The 23,070-nt window shown below is 40.5% G+C and overlaps 1 protein-coding gene across 12 annotated transcripts in view; it reads left to right on the top strand.

The window, feature by feature from the left end:
- Positions 1-23,070, top strand: part of tns1b (tensin 1b) — a 176,601-nt gene that overhangs the window by 93,388 nt on the left and 60,143 nt on the right. For all 12 annotated transcript variants that reach the window (XM_065962511.1, XM_065962501.1, XM_065962503.1 and 9 more), the window contains 2 exons: positions 4,611-4,649; positions 20,399-20,440. In XM_065962511.1, the coding sequence (XP_065818583.1) occupies positions 4,611-4,649; positions 20,399-20,440 (81 nt within the window). The remainder of the gene's footprint in view (positions 1-4,610; positions 4,650-20,398; positions 20,441-23,070) is intronic.

The following is a 23,070-nucleotide window of genomic DNA, read 5'->3' as shown; positions in this document are numbered from 1 at the left end:
TTAACCTAGGGACACTGTTCCTTCAAGCTAAAAGCTAAAAAAAAAAAGAAGTAATATCATGAACTATTTACAATACTGCCATTCTTAAATTTAGCAGGCAAATGCTCATCATGTTTCACATCTCAGTTTAATACGCTGAAATGCCAACATCACAAGTAGCACTAGACACAAATATGATTACATTTTGGAGGCTCTCATGTTTTGATCGTTTTTCTTTGGCTAAAATTAGTCATAAGCCAAAATGTTGGATACATGGAAATTGAATATTTTGACATCATTAAACTATGAATGTTCAGGACAATGAAAGTTACAAAATATTGGATATCTGTATCAAATTTCGATAGTGCTGAATATTAGGGGTCCACCCAAGTCCATTTTGATAACTAAAAAAACTTTCATGGCAACATTTCCAATAGATGTGGAGCTATGATGAAGACCTCCGGAGCCACACTGCTAACATGGCTAAAATGTCAAAAAGCTCCAGCAACACTTATAGTATGAAGATCAACTTTATTAACAAATTAGACCGATGGGTTTCGGCTTGTGGCCTTCATCAGGGTCATCACATGGTTAAAAATCATCATCATTTGTAGACCAAATTACATTAAAAAAAGAATGAAAGCATGTGAGCGTATGCGTGGAGTATTTTTGCACCTGGTGGTTTCCAGCTGCTCGCCCAGTGGCTAGCTCATTGCTGAATGCTTACCTGCTCCATGTCTTTAGATGAATATTCCATGTGGTTTGTGGGAGATCCTCGTTGTGACTGAAATAGTACACAGCTCCTTTCAAGCCATACAAGTTAAAAGGCGACTTCTTAGCATGAGTGAGAATGTGAGCTATTCTAATGTGGGCAGACTACCTACCCGCTCAACCTGACCTTTACATCATAGGTTGATTATACTGGCGTCATTGGCTAACTTGGAATTCATGTTATTTACAACAAGATTAACTCTGTTAGGAACAAATAAATAGTATGAATTTAGTTAGACATGACATTCAACTAAATGTCAGATGCCAAACTTTTTGATGTTTGGAGAAGAGACTCGTTCATGAAGTGGATCTTTGTGTGCTGGTTGTTTGCCTGCACAGTGTCCCCTCCCAAAAAATCAAAACAAATCCAGTGTCTTGATTACATTTTCTTAAATTCCCCAGAGTGTATCAGTCAGTTTATCTGAAACTTTGAATGAAAGCTTGTCCAGTCCATACAGTCTCCTTTTATACATCTACTTGGATGAATAGTACCCTCAGACTTACAACGTCACCAAAGCCAAACCACTCTGCAGCTTTAGTGTATTGGGTGTTTGGCCATGAGGCAACTAACTAACGCACAGGATAACATTTGTTTGATTCTTTCAGAATAAATTGTACATGTTCAGAATTCATTCAGACACAAAATATTTTCTCACCCCAACATATGCAAGGTGTAAGAAAGAAGCTCAATACTGCACTTGAATGGTCGACAACAAAGACTTGATATAATTATTGGACAGAGCTATCAAGAGGTCATCCAAAAGTTGGTGACCTACAGTTCTGCAGCTTTGCTTTTGGTATTTTGTCCTTTGCCAGTCATCTGTTTTTTGCCATCCAAAGTGGAAAGATAAGGTCAAGAGTGGGTACCAATTGCTTTTTCTCTATCTTGTTTGATAAGTAGCTGTGGTTACTTGCCAAGCACAGCTCAATTACCTGCTTCATTTTGAGCTTTATACTCAATAAGACAGAATGATTTACAAATTGGACTTCATGTTGTACTGAAGAAGACTTCAGACAAGACAAAGAACCATACTCCAATTTCTTGGCCATAGCTTGCTGCTGGTGTGCATGCAAACGTACTAATAGATTTGTGACGGCAGGTGGACTGGTTGTCAGCAGCTTTAGGTCTGCATCAGGTGGAAACACTGACCAGGCCTACACAGTACAAGGACAGGAAGGGGGGGGCGGGTATCCTGAAGGAGCGGGGGCCCCAGATAGAAGAACGGCATGTTGTGTGCATGATGTGATAAGGATGCTGGTGAAGGAAGGGGGTTTGTGGGAGGGTTAGAATAACTTGTAATGGAGGCGATCTGAGCCAGACAGAGATACAGTATCCTGTCAACTCCAGACATCATGCCAGACGAAATTCTTCAAAAACAGAAACGCATTCCTTTTGGATATGATCATCCAAGTACGTTGTAGATACGTAGATGATGTTTGGTGACTGTGACAGAAAACAGTCACTGAGAAATAATTAAATCTGATTAAACGTGTATGTAAAGGTCCTCAGACACCAAGGTCATTGTAGTTTAAAGACAAATCCAAAAGGCAACTGGATTTGGTTGAAGATCTTGGCTTTGTCTAAAATTACAATGAGATTACCAATATGTTTCAAGAAAAGGAAATCCCTATAATTGAAGGGCTAGCAGCCTGTCAGTGTGTTGGAGAATTACATGTTGGCTCGGCCTCTTTGCATATCAGTGTATCAGCTGCTTCTGCTGCAAAACAGGATGCAAATATGTAATCTTATAAAGGGTCATTTCCTGTTTAGAGTTGACTGTCCTGTTTTCCAGATAGACTTTATTGACTCATGGTGACTCACATATTCTCATCTTGGTAAATTCAATTTACCATGCTAACATTGCAATGGTATTTGATTTGGTTTGGTAGCATCAAACGAAGGGGATACCGTGGAATAATCAAACATGCTTCCCTTGAGTTGTACAGCTAGTTGTCTTTATCAGACTATCTGTTTGGGGCATGCTAGTTTATATTAAGGCCTGTCCAATTAGTTAGCTGGAGCAATATTTGAAGCCCTATTACTTTATTGCATACAAATCGAAATCTATGTATACTGAACGTTAACTTCTAAGTAACAAGACATTATGGTTTAACTATATTTAGAATAAGATTGACCCTATGGCATGTCATCTATTTTTGCATGAACATGCGGACATCACTGATGTTGGAAATAGATATTTAGGCACTGAAACAAAAACTACACAACTTATTAAGTCCTCATTTTCCAACATAGTAGGCCTTGGTATCCTGGCATTTCATGCTAATGTTTAAAGTTCTGCATCAGCATGTCTTGCTCCATTTTCACTTCAGTTCAACTTTCTGTAAAGCTGCAAATAAAAAAAAAACTTGATGAAAGCATCAGACTTTGGAAAGGCAAGACTTCTTAAAAAAAGGCCAGAGTTTTAATGTATTTTCGCGGGCAGGCAAGGAATGTTGTGCTTCCTTCAACAGTAACACAAAACAGACCCCAATAGAGCAGAGGGCTTGTGTTCCTGCAATGACACAATTAGTCCTGGACAAGGAGAGTGGTGGAGCAGTAGCAAAGATGAAAGGTGCTTTTAGAGGTCAACAGTGTAATCTTTCAAAGCTAAAACAGACACAGCTCTGTGATAGAAAATAAGTGAGATTAAGAGTACACACAAGTTAAAAGCCTACTGGAAAGCTGTCCCGTGCTAATGTTTACCATCTTCAAATTATCTACAGAGAAGACGGTGGTGCTAACTGGGGGAAATTAAATTTGTAGGGACTTTTCCTGTGGCCAGCATCAGAAAAACAATGCTGAAACAGGAACAAAGCGACAGAAAACAGACCTGCACAGGAAAGAAACGTCAGCAGTGACAACCTGTTAGTCTTCAACCTCATCAAGCCGCCATCTTTATCTGGAAGCACTTCATTTGAATCTACAGTTAGAAGCCATTATCATTATATGCTTCCTGTTTATCAGCCACAGTCCTCCTGCTCCGGGCTCATGGAATAATTATGGAAACTGTCGGATGCTAATCGGATTAGCCCGGGAATGACAGATCATGGGTTCTGTTAGAGCAATCCCACCACAGACTAACTTGTGCTGACACTACAGTCGTGTGATCTCGCAATGTTAGATCAGAGCTCTATTAGCAATGATGAAATATAAAGCTTTTCACTCAGTTGTGCAATACACATAAAGACATCTATCTTGTGGTTGTTCAGTGCTGGGAAGGTATTGTACAGTAGGTTCATCAGAGGATTTCCATTGAATACATATCTGCATTTGGCTGCTATAAATGAGGTTAAGAAGGGACCAAAACAAAGTTCAGGGCTGAATAACCAAAACAATGTGCTGAAAGATGCTAAAACCGTCCATTAACCTAAAATGAACCTGCAAATTTAGGTAATAACCCTGATTGGGTTTGTTACTATTGAACTGTTTAAAATTGCCCACACTTTCTTGATATGGAAATAGATATTTCAAGGCCTACTGTATGTCTGAGGAAGGTTGTTGTAGAAGCTAGGGCCCGACCGATATGAGATTTTTGGGTGCACTACTGATGTCGATATTAGGGAGATAAATAGCCGATACTATAATATTGGCCGATATATTTCTTAGATCTATCTTCAGTCTGTAGATATAGATATAGATCCATTAAAGCAATTATCAAACACTTGTGGAAAATATATTTAATTAAGACAAGATGGACAAGATAATATCGACCAATATTATCGGCTGGCTGATTAATCCGTCAGGCTCCAGTAGAAGCATCAAATGCAACAATATTCCAATTCAATTGCTGTGTAAATTGTTCTGCTACATAATTGCAAATAAGCAAGAATGTAACTGACACTTTTTATTTTGTTTCTAGGTGTCTTCATCTTGTGTTCCAGCAACAAACTATGAGCTGGTAAGTAACACTTTTTCTTATTTGTTTTAGTGATTGCTCCCATGCTGTACGTGCTTAGCAGGCATTATCGGCCCCTTCGTGGTGCAGAATTTCTGCACACAAGGCTTGAAACTAACATCCTCCATCAGATACACTAACAAGGCAGGTACTGTTGCAGATAATGAGCCATTATGGAGAGGCCCCCTGAGAAAAACTTGTGATTTTCGACTTAAACCAGACCAATATGTGACAGTGGCTTTCTCTGTGTTGCTAAACATTTAACAAACAAATGAGATATCTCATATATATTTTTTATTAGTATTAGTATTGGTTGCAGTGGCTTTAATACAGATTGAAAATGATGAGATGATTGAGTTGAGGACTGAGTCATTACTCTGCTCTAACATGATGATGTCTTGGTGGTTAAAAGAACAGAAAAAAGTGGGATGAAGTCTGGGTATGATGTGATTTTTGTAAGGGCAATAAAAAACACACTTGCTCTGTTGCCTTATTTGGTATTGGCATCAGAAACCCTGTCAGACTTGGAGATAATTTGCTCCTTCTCATTCTCGTATGTTGTGTGTTTAAATGGTTTTGGGTGATTGACAAACCAAAGCAAATATCCCCTGCACTTTCATACGCTTACAGAGAAAATATTTCTCCAAATGTCTTGTTTTTCTTTCATAAAAGCTGCAGTGATCAAGCACGAACGTGTTATTATCCTCCGCAGATGCTTTAGCAGTGGATGTTTTCTACATGAAGACATCTGTTTAGGATGTGCGGCTGCATTGGCTGAGCTCTCTGTGCCCTCTAGAGCTCTTTACTTTCTAAATGAGCAGCTTTGGACAAAGTACAAGAATCTACAATGAAAATACTCTCCCCCACTACCTGTTCCATCCAACAAATAACAGAAACAAGTCAACATAACTTCACTAACGCTACCTGCAGTGTGTTGCCCCTTCTCTGCCGACAGGCTCAACAATTTATCACATAGACTTGGACAGAGCCAACGTGGCGTCACCAACAACGTTGGTTTTCTGGAGTAAAGTTGTGATTCTTAGATTACCCATCTTGTTTTTTGGAGCTTCAAGGGAGTAGCTAATGGTTAGCAAACACCAAGCAATCAGCTTACGTTAATGTTAGCTTGGCTAACGATTGGCCTCGGGGAAAAAAAAACAGGATTTAAATCAAACTCCAGCAAACTCCTTGGACTGCCTTTTACGTAGTACACTTAACAGTACATATTTTAGGTTGCCCCCTGCTGGCCAGTAGAATGAAAGCTCTTTTAGAAACTAGTGCAATGACCTCACTTTGTAGACGCTGTGGCTTTATGTCCACTCCCTATAAACATCCTTTTATCCTTTTCTGTGTGCTGATGCAGATAAATGTAACACATTGTAGCACTTTTTTTTTTTTTTTTTTTTTTACAGTTGGAAAGGATACAAGAATACAACATATCTGTTATGTCTTATCTATTACTCTATTTTAATAGAATAGTGGATAAGAGCTTCAGGCCATCTTCCTCCATTCGATCTCTCTCTTTTTGCCTCGTCTTGCCAACAGGAGCCTCCCATGAGACTCTGGGCCTGCATTAGAGGTGCTGATAGTTCTCATAAAAGCTGACGAGCTGAGGTGTAAAGCATTTCTTTATGTACCTTTGCCACCAGAGAGAGTGGATAAAGTAGGAATAGGGAAGCAAATAAAGTGTTACGAAAATGGCTTTTAAGGCCAGCAATGCTCTTGTGGTCAGATAAAAACATGGCCAACAGGGAAATTTAATGCAGAGGACATAGTCGCACAGGAAATGAGTTTCTTTTTTGCACTTGAATGATCCACTGAGTGTTGAGCTGCTGTGATGCATTCAGTGATTACTAGTGTGCACAGTTGAATAGACAATTCTACTTGTGTTTACAGAATGTATCTACCTTTAGCCATTTAAGTGTCACCAGTTTCTGTGAGACTGCGTGTGACAGGAAGTGTACAGTATGATGCTGTTTGTGTTTGTTAATGTGTGGTGGACGTGCAAGTGTGCATGTCTGCAAGCGAGTGTGTCAGCTCTACTCAGCCCCTTGTTTGGTGAATTCCTTCACTTGCTGCCAGACACCAACATGATTTACTGCCCCACTCAGGTGCAGACAGATTGCTATGTCAAACATTTAATAAATTAGCTTGAGAAAAACTCTGGAAGAAATAACTTTCTCTCATGATAATCTAGACATTTCAACGAGGTGGGGCAAACTTAAGCAGAAGAATACATCTAAGAGGGGCTCTTTGCTCTTTTTTATTGCAGCCGTTCATTTTCTTAATGACTTAAGCCAATCAACACACGAAAAAATGCAAATAAATATTTAATGACATTATTTTTTGTTCTGAATTTAATACTTTGTCAAAAAAGAATCTTCATTTTAAGTTCAATAATTTTTTTTCTATGATGTGCAATCTTTAACTGATGGAGTACATTTCTAACATTTAAGATATACTAACACAAGCTCACTACAAGGCCCATTTGGAAAAAAGTATGTGCCGGCTATCTTAATACGACGTCTAATCTCACACAATTAAAGGGAGAAATAAAATTCTCATTGAAAACATTTTAATATTACATTTTAAATGTTATATTAAGAACCTCGACTTCTTTGAACCAGGTAAAAAAAGGACACATCCTAGATATGACTTGAATTTAAGAATGTGCCTTGCAAGTAACGTAACATTTTGTGTAGGAGAAACACTTTTAATACCTTCTTTTTCTAAAAAGCTGCATCCTATACGCTGGTGTGACAAGTATACTAGTATAAAATTCTGAAAGAGCTATATGGTTCTTTTTCCGTCCACAGCTTTTCTCACGTCTATACACTATCATGACTGTAAATCCAGCGGTCCCCATCAAACCATGGCATACTACCTAACGCGATTTACCATTCGCCCTCTTTCATCGTGCTTTGCAATGAATGTGGGCCCTCCAAAAACAGACAGCATCTTACATACCAGTGCTACTTATATTCAAGATTTTATTGTTATTTTAAGAGATCTGAAAAAAGTTACAGAGTTGTGTTAATAAAATCAAAAATCTGAACTGAACTGAACTGAATGGATTTAACCATTATGTAATGATTCAAGCTTTTATATGAACTAGAGTCATCTGCACCAGCAATTTAAAGTACAATGAGTGCAATGAGGATTTATTTTTAGTCCTTATTTAAACATTAGGTAACCCTTTTAGGGACTGACTCCGAGTTTACAGAGTGAATTTGGAATGAAAAAGCCCACTGTGTGCAGGTGAAGCCAGCTGGCAGCTTGTTTAGTTTAATTGATGATGTGTTGATGGAAGATCCCATCCAACAGCGATGACGACAGAGTGTGCCCACCCCCCAACCAGACCCTCACTCTTGGACATGCCCGGCTTGGTGTAAAGCATGCTGGGAGAATTCCTCAGATGTGCCCTCATGTTGAGCCAACACTGCCAGGAAAAGAGTTTATTTTGCACAAACACAAAAACAGGTATAAGGTCACTTGAGGAAGAGGAGTAGTAGGTAATCTGGTGAGGTAGACTTTACATCTGAAGAAAAATCTTTCAGAAACATATAAGGAATGCATGTGCTCACCAGCACAAGCACAAGCACACACACACACACAAAACCACGAAACACCTACGTCACCCAGCTTCTTTTTTTAATAGCTCTCATGTAGTGGGGGAGCAGGGCCAGGACATCGCTGAGTAATGAGTAACTGCAGGGCAAAGATGGTCTAGATGTGGTCCAATTATCGCAGCGTTCTGAACCACACATATTTCCCCGATGTGCCCTGTATTACGCTGTGTATACAAGCACCAGCCATGTCTCCTGTTACAGTATACTGTATGATCCCACTTCTCTGGGAATGAGCAAACTAGACCACAAAATACATGTTTAATATTGAGCATGGCGTCATGTGTTAGTGTTCCTGAAGTCTGCTTCATGAGAACTCAGTGTTGTGATATGTGTATTTATTACATAAGACCCTATGGGAGCCCTTTGAAAAATTGGATGTAATGGTTGATTTTTTTTTCTCTGCAGGCATCTCTTTCAGCCAAGATGGAGATAGGATAGAAAGGGCCAGTGGGAAAGCTACTTTGTTAGATGATTCTATATTGTGTGACACAATCAAAGATCCACATGCAAACGTAGTGTTAACCTGCTACCAATCCCAAACAAATTAATGAACCGACAGGGATTTAATCACTTATTTACCAAAATGTTGCAGATCTTAATGGCTTTAACTGCAGAGAAACCACAGCCCTTTCCTTTAAGATCCTCATTTTCACCTTTTATGTTGTCAGTCTGTGAAACCTATAGAGTAGCGCTGCATGATTTGAAGCTAAAAGAACCCTTCTTATTTATCTCATACTGGGATCAGTAGACACGCTCATTTCAGTCTCTGCCTGATACGTCTCTTTAAGGCCACACTTTCTTCTGATTGGCCCACTTTCTTCTCTGGGCAGAACGCTGCAGGGCTGCCAGGGGAGGGCTGCTCTCCAGTACTTGGAGAACAGTAAATATAAACCGCTTCACAGTCCTAAGTTAAGGCTGGAAGGTGTCCTGGGAAATTCTTGGTTTCATATCGGGGAATTGTTGCATGATTTGCACAACAAGCGGTTCAGCGCCCTCTACAGACTTGTCCTGGGATTACCGCAAACATAAATATGCCTCATGAGCTGAAACTTTGCACGCGGTTAGTATGGGCATCCAATGGGGATCAGTCTCATGGGTCAACTGTGAAGCATCTAATTAAAATTCAATTTACTTTTTCTTTTCTATAAACTTGTAATTTGTGTGGTTTGCGTCTTTGCTTTAGTGCCATTTTGGAAGTGCTATATGAAATTAAATTGAAGTAAAAGTTCACAAAAACACAAGATATAAGAAAAACACCAACATTTATTTTTCACTTGGAATCAAAAACATAAAATATGAACACTTATGTGGGTAAAAATAACATGGGCTCTCAGTTTACATTGCTGCTTTATATGAGTGAAATGTGGCTTGTAAACTGCTGTTTTATGGAGTCATCCCACAGACTGAGGTGTTGCTTTTAAGAGAGGGAAAACAAGTCGGGTCCCATTCACAATGACCTTTTGTAACAATTTGCTTGTCTGCATGCTAAGCTTTAATTTACGCTCGCCAGTGTTTTTACCAGTGTTAGAAGACACAGACACCTCGAAATGGTCAGGCATGCCGGCCTATCAAATATGAGTGACCTCTGCATTCCTCTCCGAATGCCCATCAACCTTTGCATTTTGGTGTCGCGCAATCTTTTAGTAAACAACATCAGATTGCTCTGAAAAAAACTGTGGGGATATTTAGTAGCTACATCCAGGCTTTAGGCATACCTTCTCTGCTACATGTGAAATCTCATGATGTTAATGCAGTCAGCCACATCGTCAATACACACAGGACCTCATACTGGGACAGGACAGCTGGCAAGGTGGTTTTCTGTTTGAGACTTCCTGCCAACACAGACTGTTGGTTTCCTCTAACTGTGACCACAATCTCTCCCTTTAACCTAACCAAGACGTTTTGAGTTGCTAACAGCATGGCTCTGGAATGGCAATATCGGTTGGAGGGTCTACCACTATGGTCAATATTTAAATATTTGAACAACTTTTTTCATGGATCACTATGAAACATTCACAACACTGGCAGGATGAACTGTACCCCCCCCCCCATTCCTTCATCCCCCTGTTTTTCTTCTGGTTGTGAGAGAAATGTCCTGCAAAATATTCGATCAATGCCAAGGAATGAAGTACAGACCTTCAAATTCGATCAAAGGATGAATCATAATCATTTTGACGAAACTATTACAGCTAACCTGGTGCCATAATCATAAATATTTGTCGAAGTGTCAAACATTTTTAAAAACTATTTGGTTTAAAACCAAACATCTGGAAAATCCATGACATAGACTGAACTCTGCGTTGTGTTGCTTTGCAAATTTCAAGATTCAAGATTTTTTATTTGTCACATGCTCATACAGATGTGCAGTGAAATGTAAGGACTGTTCCGCAAGGCCATGCAATAAACACTCAAATTACTAATACACGTATATACAGTAAAATAAAATATAATGTAAAAAATAAAAAAAAATTACTTGAATGTACAAAATATAAAATATAGAATAATGTAAACAGTGTAAAGTGTCAGTGTGTAAAGTGTCCAGGGTGTCAAAGTGCAATGTGCAGATTGGAATGTGTGGTGTGTGTGCATCATGCAGTCAAATACTGCCTGCTGCAAACATGCAAAACTAAGATAGAAACATGGTGTGAGTTGGAGCTGCTAAATATTAGCATGCACCATTATCACTGTGTGAGCTTGTTGGTATTCTTGCTAGAAGTATAGCTGTGTCTGAGTACAGCCTCAGAAACCTGCTAGCATTAATGAGGACCCTTCAAATGAATCCTACCTCAGTATGGTTGCAGACAGCTTCAGAATTCTACAACCGGAATTTTTAAACACGCACGTTAAACAAGATACCTTTAAACAGCATTATAAAGGGTGTGCAATCAAGCATGCATTTTATACAAATCGTCTACTCTGCAGTGTCTGTATCATGTAGACCAGAGGTTCCAAGTCTTTTTTCCCTTGGGACCAGCCCCCTTTTTGTATCTAAGAAAAGCTGAGTCATCTAAGACATGAACACACCCCCCCCCCCCCCCCATTCTATTGGAATAGGAAGAAACACATTTGTTCCTACCTAATGGCCGTTATATAAACTTCCCACTTATCAGGATTTTAGTCAATATGTTTGAAAACCTCAGAGCAGGCAAAGCTTTGTGGCGTCCCCCCTAGGAGCACCAATGATGTAGACCAGCTAAACAGCTGCATGTATTGGACTGAATTAAGCCTTTCTTCTTGACCTTAACAGCAACTTCCCGACAGATAAGTCTCAGAAATTATGATCATAAGCATTTTGGAAGATACTGACTGACATACAATCTGTTGTGTAGCCAAGGTTTTCAACAGCATTCATGCATACTTTTCTAATATTAAAAGTAATGGGCCAATTTTTCTATAATCTATCTATGAGCACTTCATCATTCATATGCATGAGAAGTTGAGCCAAGAAAAAAATGTAGTGATGATGAAGGGAAGTCGTCTGGATAATAGCTTCTTTCATTTTTCGGTTTATTTTCACAATGTTTGTGTAATTGCCATATAGGGACATATGCAGAGTTAAGAGTTTAGGAGAGAGAACAACACGAATAAGGTGTGTGCACAATTGTGGGTGTGACTGAGAAGACACACACACACACAAATACACACACCGCCAAAGAGTAAAAATATTTGGCAGATTCCTCCCTGCTCTCTCACATGTTGGAAAAGGCTTTGTGTTACATAACAGAGCGAGCGGCGGATGAGGGGGTCCGTATCAGAAGGAACTGGGACAGGCGGGTGAGAAACACACAGGAGTCAGAGGTGCTTCAGGGTCACTCTCTGCTCAGGGGTTTTTCCCACAGAGAGGACCGTCCACTCTCCTCTCCTCTGGACCTCAGGGATCCCTGGAATTACGCAAACCCCCCTTCATCCTGCCCCGAGGGGTTGGGAACAAAAATAGGCACACACACACACACACACACACACACACACACACACACACACACACACACACACACACACACTCCAACCTTAACTTTAACCCTGGGATGCACACCAACATACACAGCCCCTCCTTCCTCAGCACAGTGTTTACATATGCGGGACATGGCTGTGTGAACGCTGCAGATGAAGGAGCACAGAGCATGAGAGTGGAACAGCTGTACGGGTGCGGTGTGTGTGTGTGTGCATTTCTGTGTGAGTGTGTTTGTGTGTGCTTTTGAGACCGATGATGAATCTTTTATCACTCTTTAGCGGCATCATGTTGTAAAGAACACATAGAGGATTTACAGATTTCTACACAATGAAGGAACGTTTATTGTGTTGAACAGCACTTTGAGTATTTCATAAGATTTTGTATACATTTGCCATGTTGCTTAATAAATCAATATGGGGCTATTAAAATTATAACAATTTAAAAATACATGCATATATGTATATGATGTGATTTTGCATGAGAGAGGAGAAAACTGAAAGCTGCAGTGATAGCCGACTTTGCAGGTGATAACAGGTGATCAATGAATGCTCTTTATATTTAAACATCAAGGTTCTATATTGTATGTGACGAACTTAAAGTCAAGTAATAGGTTGGAAATTGGCTCAAGATTGCCTTTAGTGAAGCAGGATTTCCTTTTTAGGCAGCTGATAGAGTTTCCTTCTTGGAGTATTTTTTCGGAGTTTAGCCAAACAGCTGTGATGTTACTTTACTTTTCAAGGCGAACAAACACATTCAGCTTTGATTTGATCAATCTAAAGCTAGCAAAACTAAAGAATGTCAGTCTAGAAATGGGAATCATTTCAACGTTTAATTGACTTTGATTGTCTCAGAGGGATTCTATAAGTGTACCTGTTTTCAAAGCTTCAGTGTCTGAATGAATTTTATTGTGAAGGACAGACGCTCCTGGTTAAACCAGTGGACTCCAAACATTCTCCCTTTGCAGATGAAAACATTTTCAAATCCCCCCACTCCTCACCATCAACAAATAAGCATATATCGATCGACTAACAACTAGCTTTTAAAGAGGAAGCAATTAAAAGTTTATACTTCCTGTCCTGCTATCATTTCTGCTATCGTGGTCTTGTTGTGTACCACAGATCTTCAGAAGTCTGTGAGACTGCCACTCTTAGTTCATTTGTATTTGTGTTGATTTAGGCAACTGCAGAATAATCTACCTCTTGGGTCGAATGTTTCAAAAAGAGGAGCCTGGCTCTCTTCATTACCAACTGTCTGTCTTCGTTGGAGCAGTTGGGACAGCCTGACATTTACCCCCAAGGGGGCGCAGGCACCACTTTGGGAATCACTGAGGTAAACCCATCATTGTGTCCAGTGTCAATGCCTGCAGTTTTTGTTTATTCCCACTAGAAAGCACTGTTGTGCATTTTGGCCAGCAGCCTCCACAGGTGTCCATCACAGAGACAAACAGAAGGAGGTAGTTTAAGGTTATTTCAGTTCGTATTTATCAGTTCACCTGAGGCCCAACTGTTCAGATATTGTAACCACAAACAGCTGTTTCTCCTGGCCAATCAAAACAGGATTGGAATTTCTTTTTTTATGCTATTTAATATGAGGCGGATCACTCACAACAGGATATCACATCTCAGAAGCAACAATCACTGTTTGTTATCGTTTCTTTCCTCTAATGGTATTTTGGGGGATTATTCAAAGGAGCGTGTTACAGTCTGGCCTGGGGGGGTTTCATAGCCTGCAAACAATGATAGTGAAGATAGCTTGGGATTGCACATGTAGTAGTAGTAGTAGTTCTTTTTTCATTAAATTCCCTTCAAAGTCTCTGCATCATTCAAGCAGCTTAGTTAGAATATAAGTGAAGCAAGTTAAGCTCTCAGTGTGGGCTTCAGTCCAAGAGGCAGCACTGTTAACAGAGGAGTAGAGCTGCTACGAAGCCACTCTGCTGCCAGTGTGGTGTGTGTTTAAGTTTCCAAAGAAAGCAAGTGTCCTAAAAATGTACAAGGGCAGAGGGAGGGAGAGGGAGAGAGAGAGGTGTGGAAGAGAGGAAAGGATGAGTGGCTCTCAGCACACACCCTCAGTCTGACACACACATTCATACAGACTAAAGTGTTTACTTAACAACAGCAGAGCCAATCAGACACAAGGGAGCATACATATTAACAGTATCACTTAAAGGAGAATGATGGTTAGCGTTTTGGAATTGCTCCTGTAACCTCCGCCTGTGGCCACACCAGCTGTAATGGCTGTAATTTTTTGGACAAATTTGCTCAATCAAAGTAAATCCACTTAAAGTGCAGAACTCTGATCAACATTTATGAAAGGACTCCTGGCAGTGGTGGAGCACTTTGTAAGAGAAAAAGTATTTTTTGAACAGAACTGCCTCTACGTCGTCTTCTTCACAGCCACTAGACTCCATTGACAAAAACATTTTACCCTGCAGGACATGGGGGATGCTGTATTATACAACTGTCGTGGCTGGTCAGTTTGGTTTAATGGTGTGTCTTTTGAATCCAAAAACAAAAGAAGAACATTAACAAATTAAACTGTTTTTTTTAGCGGTAGCTTCGGACAAGCAGTGATTAAGTCAAGGGAGTCCGGTGGCGTCGATCAGATTCATGTATCTGGCTGTTTCTGGTTTGATAAAAGGATCGTACCCTAACAAACATGTCTCCATATCTGTAGTGATAACCTCTGTAAGGTTGTTGGTCTGTTGTAAATAATACTCCGGCCTGTCAAGCACTAACAGGCCGGGCAGACGCCGTGTGATTTTAGTCGTACGACTTCATCCCTTGCACAGTGAACGCAGATCGATGAGGAGATTTCCCAACGTTCAGGACTTCTTTTCCTGATTGCAAGCGCATCATGTATGAGCTTTGCTTGCGTCGTCATAAATTATTCACTTGTCCAGTGTGAGATGACATTCCACCATGACATTTCTTACAATCATACAGCATATGCCCGTCCTTAGAGAAACTGTTTGGGTGTCATCGCCCCAAAGGACTATGGGTCAGGCATTACAGTCTAACCTGTGGCTGCCGGCTTAAGCAATCTACCAAAACCGTTTTGTATCTCTCATTTAGGCTCTGATACTTGTAAAATACAGCCCCGGTTTCAAAATATCAGATCTTAAAGGAAAGTGTAACTCAGCTAAAGTAATGAAGGTTTTCTTTAATTTGCTTTCAGAATCAATTTTTGCATCCTCAGCACACTGACTGAATGTGAACACTGAACCCCTCCAAAACTCACAATCAATGCCGTCTGTTTCCTCTCAGAGTAACACACTCTCTCACTCTGTCTCCCTCTCCTCGTCTCACACCCACACTCGCACACCCAAAGCGGTGATTTTAACCACCCTGCTGTCCACACTGAGGCCGACTGGGCCGAGCTCAATGGGCTGTGTCTCGAGCTCTGAAAGATGCACAGCTGTATATTTAGTCCTGGGTCATTTCCCTGGAGGGCTCAGCTTTGGGCTACGTTTATCCCTGTTGCCCAAGAGGGGAAACTCCCAGCATGCTTGCTACCTCTGCCTGTCTGAAGGAGTGGGCTATAATTTTGGGAAATTGCTCAAAGGAGCCACTGTGCTCATGTGAAAGAAAGCACATGGTGCGATGTTGACAGAGATAAAGAGCGCTGGGTGAACGTTACACTCTGATATGTTGTTCTCAAAAGAGGTAGACACGTTGCAGTGCCAGCGTTCTCTCTTGGTTTGTGTCTTTTTGTTTAAGTGTTTTTATAAGGTCACTTGAACATGAGCTCCTGAACTCAGACGTGTTGGAAGTACTGCTTGAATTCGCTGTACTGTGTTCTGTATGGGATATAAAGGCTTATAAGGCAAATTCACACAATAAGATTCATTTTTCAACTTAACTATGACCATCAGAAGATTGACAGAAGTGTTAAAATAAAGAACGCCGTATCAGCATATTTTGGCGCCCGTACGCGCCTGTTAAAATCGTTGTTATTAATCAGCTTGGCAAACCTTTTTTTGAGCTGAAGAGCAGCAGGTTTCTTTGAAGCAACATTTCATCATACTGTTTGTTTATTATTGCGCCCGTTTCTATTTTGCTGCCAAATTGGAGATAAACAGGCTGCATTTAGCTCTTCTCATGGGAACAACTGTATTATGACGCTCAGCTGACTTGGCTTAAGGTGGCATCGCTCTGAGAAAAGGGAGTGCCAAGGACTCAGTGAAACTGAAAGAATCAGTTTTCCTTTATCAGAAATCACTCTTAAACCAAAAAATATGTGAGAATGAAAGTGCAGTAGATTTCTGGTTTGTACAGTCTGCAAATGACAGGTTTTAATTTTTTTCTGTCCTATGAAAGTACTGCAACACATTCATTATATTTTTCTAATCTAATCTTTGAATAATGTTGAAACCAAACTTGTGTTTTGTACTGACAGACTCTGCAACGATCTGCTCTGTGTTTGTGTAGCTGAGGTTTGCAGGTGTGAAACAATCTGAGATTTTAAGCTTTGAGACAGAGCTGCATAATGCTGGAAAAAAATGTCTTTTGAAAAAATCGTTAAACTTGTTCTGCTATGTGTTAGGACTGATTGCTAGATTGCATTTTTAAAATTGACATTGCAGTTCAAAGTCTGGTGCACCCAGTCTGAAACTAAAGGGTACTTTGTGGGTCTGAATGAGATGAGGGGCTCGACAGAGCTTTGATTTTTGACAGCTTAGTGTAGAGAAAAGGCTGAAAGCTGACAGTCTATCCTGTTTGAAATATGAAACCTTTCGATCATTAGTGTCTGTGAAAGACCCAGTGCTTGCTTTGGATTTGTGTTTCGGCTGATTAATTGTGTATGGTTTGGGTTGCAAGAATTGTCTAATAAATAAAAGTCTGTGATTCCATCACTCTCCTTATAGCAACAGTCCCCATTCAAATGTTTCTATGAAGACAGAAACTGCAATAACTTCCTGGACTAGAATGCTGATTCCCAACTTCCCAAGCAGTCTCGTGCTTTCTGGATTAATTACAAGTCCCAAAAACAAAACGCATACAGATACACACACACACACACACACACACACACACACACACACACACACACACACACACACACACACACACACACACACACACACACACACACACACACACACACACACACACACACACACACACACACACACACACACACACACACACACACACACACACCGTCCATATGGCTGCAATTCATCAAAGCGGAAACGCACATCATGCTGGAAAGTATTGTTATGAGAATTGTTTGTGCCTGTGTGTGTCTTTCCTGGTGTGCGCACACAATAGGCTCTATTTGTGTGAAAATGCCTGCGGCTGCACATTCAGGCCACAGAGTTTGTATTTAGAGGCTCAAACATCAGTCCAGCGGTTCTGTTTCTTTTCATTCCTAGAAGACTGTCTGTCTTCCACGTGTTGTACAACACACAGAGTCAAATACCAACTCCGCTAACAAGTCATGATCTGACATTCAGCAGAATGTCCATCTCTCTAATCTAAGCATTGTATTCATGATTGAAGCACCTTTCTTTCTGCTTTTGGCTGTTTTTCATGTCACACGTAGGTGGTGTCACTTGTCAGGCTGGAGTTTGGGGTAAAGTTAGGATGATTCTATACTCGCTCTCTCTGGTGTGTGGTTTTCTCTGGTCATTCTGAGTCTGTATTCTGGGGCCTCCACAGACAGACCATAATTTACCCTTTTGCTCTTACTGTTTATATTTCTCTGGAGCTTTCTACAGAAGCAGAGCATCCTCTGTGTCACAGCTCTCAGTGGGAGACTGTCCAGGGATCATTTCAGTAGAGGGAAATATTTAACACAAATATTTTCTGTGTCTCCAGAACCTGGCGTTTTAGTATTCCTTCATCACTGTCCAAAAACAGTTAATTGAATCAAACTGTCACACTGCAGGACATTACGTTGAATTTCTATGAATCTTCTTCTTTAGATTGAATCAGTTATGCAGTGTCCTGCTGCCTTCAGTTCCGTCTTGTTTACTAAATGTAATAATCTGCTGCTAAAATAGTCCAAAGACATTTAACATTTTTCTCCACTTAAATATACTTTCAAGAATACGCAGTGCCCTGCTGTCTCAATGTTTTACCCTGCATACATTTTGAATAGTTAACATAAGCTGTAGAGTTGTGTGACGTTTATAGTGATTTAAATCTTAGACTAGTCAAATTGACTCAGAGGAAGCTGAATGCATACTTTGTTTTTCTCCCTTTTCATTTAACTTGATACTTGGAGGTAAAAATATTTAAATACAAAAATATTTTACAAATAAATTCACATGCTTTGGGTTTGAATTGTCTTGATTGTCTTGACATTCAGTATATCGTTCATACATCGTAGTAGGGCTGGTTATGCATGAAAAAAAAAACGTCACTTTCGGGATTAAGACCAGATCACATTTGATCAAATAATAATCAACCAAACTCAGAACAATCCTAAGAGATTACAGGCTGCACAGTTGAGATCAGGGCAGCCAAACAGAAACAGCTTTAACACCAGGTCACACCACTTGTTACATAAGAACTTCTATGGAATTGAAAGTCTATGTGAAGATGAACTTCTGTCTGATTTAATGTTTTCCTCCGTAAACTTTGTCCTAATAACGTTGTGGTCTCAATCTCTAGTTTAAAGTTTTCTTTGATACAACATGTTCATTTTGTAAAGCATGCTCCCATTTGCAGAAACCAGTCAATACAACAAATGGTGTGTCATAGAGCAAGCTGACATTGTATTTCACATATTGCTACTGAAGCAACCTCCTTCTGTCCAGTAGAGATAAAGCTTTGGAAAAAACAAGATGGCGACTCTTAAAGGTAGAGTCAAGTAGTAATGTTTGTTGCAGCTTGTAAACACAATATTCAAACTGGGCCGCTCCTCCTGGGCTCATCAGCACCAGAAGCACACACTCACTGCAGGACGCCATTTGTTACAGCTTGTACCTACCTGCTAGCTACAGCACGCTAGCATAAGCTAACCGCTGGTGTTTGGCACCTGCCTGTTCAACAGACAGCAGACCAGAAAGCGTCCGCAGGTGAAAGCTAAAACGAGCTTTATGCGCTTTGCATTTTGCCTCACTATGATTATATTTTCTGTTATTTGTCGTCACGACAATCAAATTAGCCCGTTTAGATCTCGTCCAATCTCTGAATTGTATCCACTCCTAAAGTCACCTCCCCGCCCAGAAACGTCCGGAGTCAACCAAAACAAAACATCAAATACAGTCAGAGTACAGGGTCTCTGTAGAAACTGTCCCCATCCCACATGTATGGAGGCCTATAAGTGATAATTGAACAGCATTACTTTTGTATAAGTTAAAATATCCAAATTCAGCTTCTTAACAGCAGTTCACAAACACGATTGTTGACATCATGGCTGCTACGCCTACCCCCTATAAACAGACTATCTGCAGGATGCAATCATTTGTTTTACATTATGTACGCTATAATGGTTCTGTATGTCTAATGAGAAATGCCACGAGTCATTAACTGTCCTGTCTGCTACAAATATATATATATGACTGATGGTTTCAATACTGCTTAGGCTGATATTTTTATGCCTGACTAAGTCGCTAACATCTGTGCATGTGTGGTTGTCTGCAGTTAGCCAAGCCCACACAACGCTCATGACATCATGGACTGCTCTGATGTTTTCTTCTTCTGCGCCCTCTGTACCTTCGTCTTTCTCCCTCCTTACCCCCAAGCCTGCTCCTCCATCTGCCTCAGTTTTTTTTCTGGTTACTGTCCCTACTGTACATCCACTCACTACTTATGACCTCCTCCTTTTCTCCTCTCCTTCAACCTCATTTTCTCTTGCTCTGTCCCCTCTCTCCCCCCCTTCAGTCTCTGTTGCCTTGATCCCCTCCCTCTCTCTCCGTCCATAGCTCTATATGGCCCTAAAAAAGAGCGCTCCACGGATGGACTCTCTGCTCTTGGCTAATGGAAGCTGGGCCGTCTCTTTGTGTAAATATTTGCAGAGAGGGATTATAGATGGTCCCACGCATTCAAGGTGGAGCCCCGCTCTGCTCCAGGCCACATTAGGGCAAAGAATGACAATGAGTGTAGCTTGAGCATAGCATGAGAGGCGGCGGTGTGATGTCAAAGAACGTAACAAAATGTGGTGTGAGGTTTTGATGAATGAAGTGTTGCAGGTATTGATGTCTTTTTTCATTCTCTTCACAGGCGCCGAGCAGCGACCTCCCCCTAAAACATGTAGACACCATGGTGAGTTGCTTTTTTTTCCTCTCAGATCCCGTCGTCTCTATTGTTTGGATTATTAAATTGAAGGAGCCTTTTCATCTGTCTCTAAGGCGCTGGTCTATTTGAAGTAGGAAAGTTATTAATAATGAGTGGATGGAGGAACTCCAACTGCCAACCTCTTTACACCTAAAGCTGAAGAACTCCAGGTGTCTCTAATGCATGATTACACAGCCTCCACATGGGCGAGAGCCATGGCAGGGTGAATTGTCTTTTGGCTAGTTCTCCAATTGTTATGAACTCAAACTCTCAGAAAGGCCTGGAGGGACCACTTTTAAAACATCTATTGGGACATGAGAATGTATTCAAATGTTGGGGTCAAAGGTCAAATAGGGGGAAAAAAAAAATGACGATGCAACATATTTGCACAAAGGGTCAAATCAGGAACCCTGTAGAATCACAATGTCGTGGAAAATGTGTAAAAGTCAAGGTCACTATGATTTCTCAAGAAATGTTTTTGTTATAACTGAGGAATTAAATTAATTCCTAATATGACATTTATTCAAATGTCTAATAAGGTCATAGGTCAAAGTCTGGGGGGAATTCTATGACATCGGTTTAAAAAAAATGTCCCTGACATCAACATCATAGATATATTTAGCGGACAACCTCCCTCCATTCTGCCCCTTGTGAACCTTTGCATGAATTCTTAAGTCACAATCAAAATTCTCTGCAGAAAAAGGCAGAGTAATCCTCTCTCTAGCTTCCTTTAAATCAGTGCTTCTCAGTTTGTCCAGCCTTAGGACACAACACCAACTCTGTAAAGAGCAACTGCGACCCAAATCTCTGACTTTTTTTTTTCAATCCATCTGATTTATTTATGTGAAAAAGGGGAGGTTGGACCTGAGGCAGAACAAAACATGTAACATAACAGAGAGATGGAGAGGTAAACTTTTTAATACATTTCTTTACAAGTACACATTCACCACCCACTGAAAATTACAAGTTTTTAAATGTTAGTGGTGTGACCTTTCCTGTTTAAAGGTCACATATTATCCGCCATTTCAACCAGTTTAAATAAGTGTCAGAGCTCCCCAAAACATGTCTCTGAAGTTTCTTGTTCTAAATCCACTCTGATCCTGTATTTGATCATGCCTATAAACCCCTCTATTTCAGCCCTGCTCAGAACAGGCTGTTTCTGTGTCTGTAGCTTTAAATGCCAAATGAGCTGTGTCTGACCACGCCCGCTCTCTGGACATGGATGTAGCTCGGGCTTTCTCTCTCCATGCGCTATTGTTTACGGTGAGAAGGCAGACTGGGAGGCCAGAACAAACTCCAGCTGTGGGGGTGTCACCCACATGGCGGAGGGGTTACTGCCCTTTGTGATGTCATGTAGGGAAAATCTCGGAGAGGATGGACTTTTCTCATAATTGGGGGCCTGTAGACAGACTAGGAACACATATTAGTGTTTGAAAAAACAGTAAAGTGCATTTTGCAGAATATGTGACCTTTGCTACTAATGCCGTTGTCTAATTGGGGGGGTCTCCTGCAGGCCCCTGTTCCACTGTTCCACTGTTGATTCTGCTCCTTAAATGGTTGTTGAACGCATATAACACTATGCCATTATAATTCAAATGGTAATTCCAGCTTTTCATTAATGGTAGTGTCTTATTTGAGTTCCAGTACCACAGTTTGAGTACTTGTGCGTTCCTGTGCTGTGATCCAGGCTGCTGCACAGAACTGCTGAGTCAGGTCCTTTCAGCACTTTCTTTGACTAACACACATTAGACACACGGTGAAGATCTTGCCATGGAAAGAGCTGACTGTTTGGGAGCAGGAAGATTTGTTGGTTCACTGTAAAGATATTTTCAGATTCTGAATTGTGCACGCTCAAGTGCACACACAACATGCAGGCAGATTGAAGAGAAAAGTTGTAACCTTCCATCTACCAGAGGAATTATTCTCATTATTTCAGCTTTTTATCCAAAGTTGGACAAGACAGTACAAAAATTCAAAATAAAAGCATTACCATAACTGTTTAGAAATGGAAAACAATGGAATGATGGAAAAATGTGATGAAAAATGTGATTAATTGAGATTTAACTGATAACATTTGCAATTAAAGATTATTAATTGACAGCCCTAGTGCCTATAGTTTCCAGCCAAGACAGCCCAGTTAGAGATGGATAATAAAACACACTTAATATAATCTGACCTGTCACCTTAAAACCAACCAATCTGGGCACATAAAGACCCCCCCGTACAGGCCTTTAAGGTCAACACACGCTTAAAAATTGATTATACACACGTTTGGCTCGGACTCACGCATCAACAACTGCCTGTGACACAACTTCCTGTGTGTTGTATTTTGTCTGGGAAAGGAACTGGAAAGTAGCAGATTTGGAGTAACCACCCAAAGCTTGTCGTGCCCACTTTATCCACAAAGACCAAAATAAACACAAATGCACCACTGTCCCTCCGTGTGTGTGGTGCGTGTGTGTGTGTGTGTGTGTGTGTGTGTGTGTGTGAGAATGTGTGTGAGAATGTGTGTGAATGAGAGTAGCTGCTTTTATTGGCACTTCCCGTGTTATTCTTCAGTTTTCTCATACTGTACATTGCAGAAGGCTCTCAGTAAAAGCTGTGCAGGAGTTTCATTT

Source organism: Labrus bergylta, chromosome 13, assembly GCF_963930695.1.
Source record: "Labrus bergylta chromosome 13, fLabBer1.1, whole genome shotgun sequence".
NCBI lineage: Eukaryota > Metazoa > Chordata > Actinopteri > Labriformes > Labridae > Labrus > Labrus bergylta.
The sequence above is the reverse complement of the archived record's forward strand: the minus strand, read 5'-3'. Positions and strand labels throughout refer to the sequence as shown.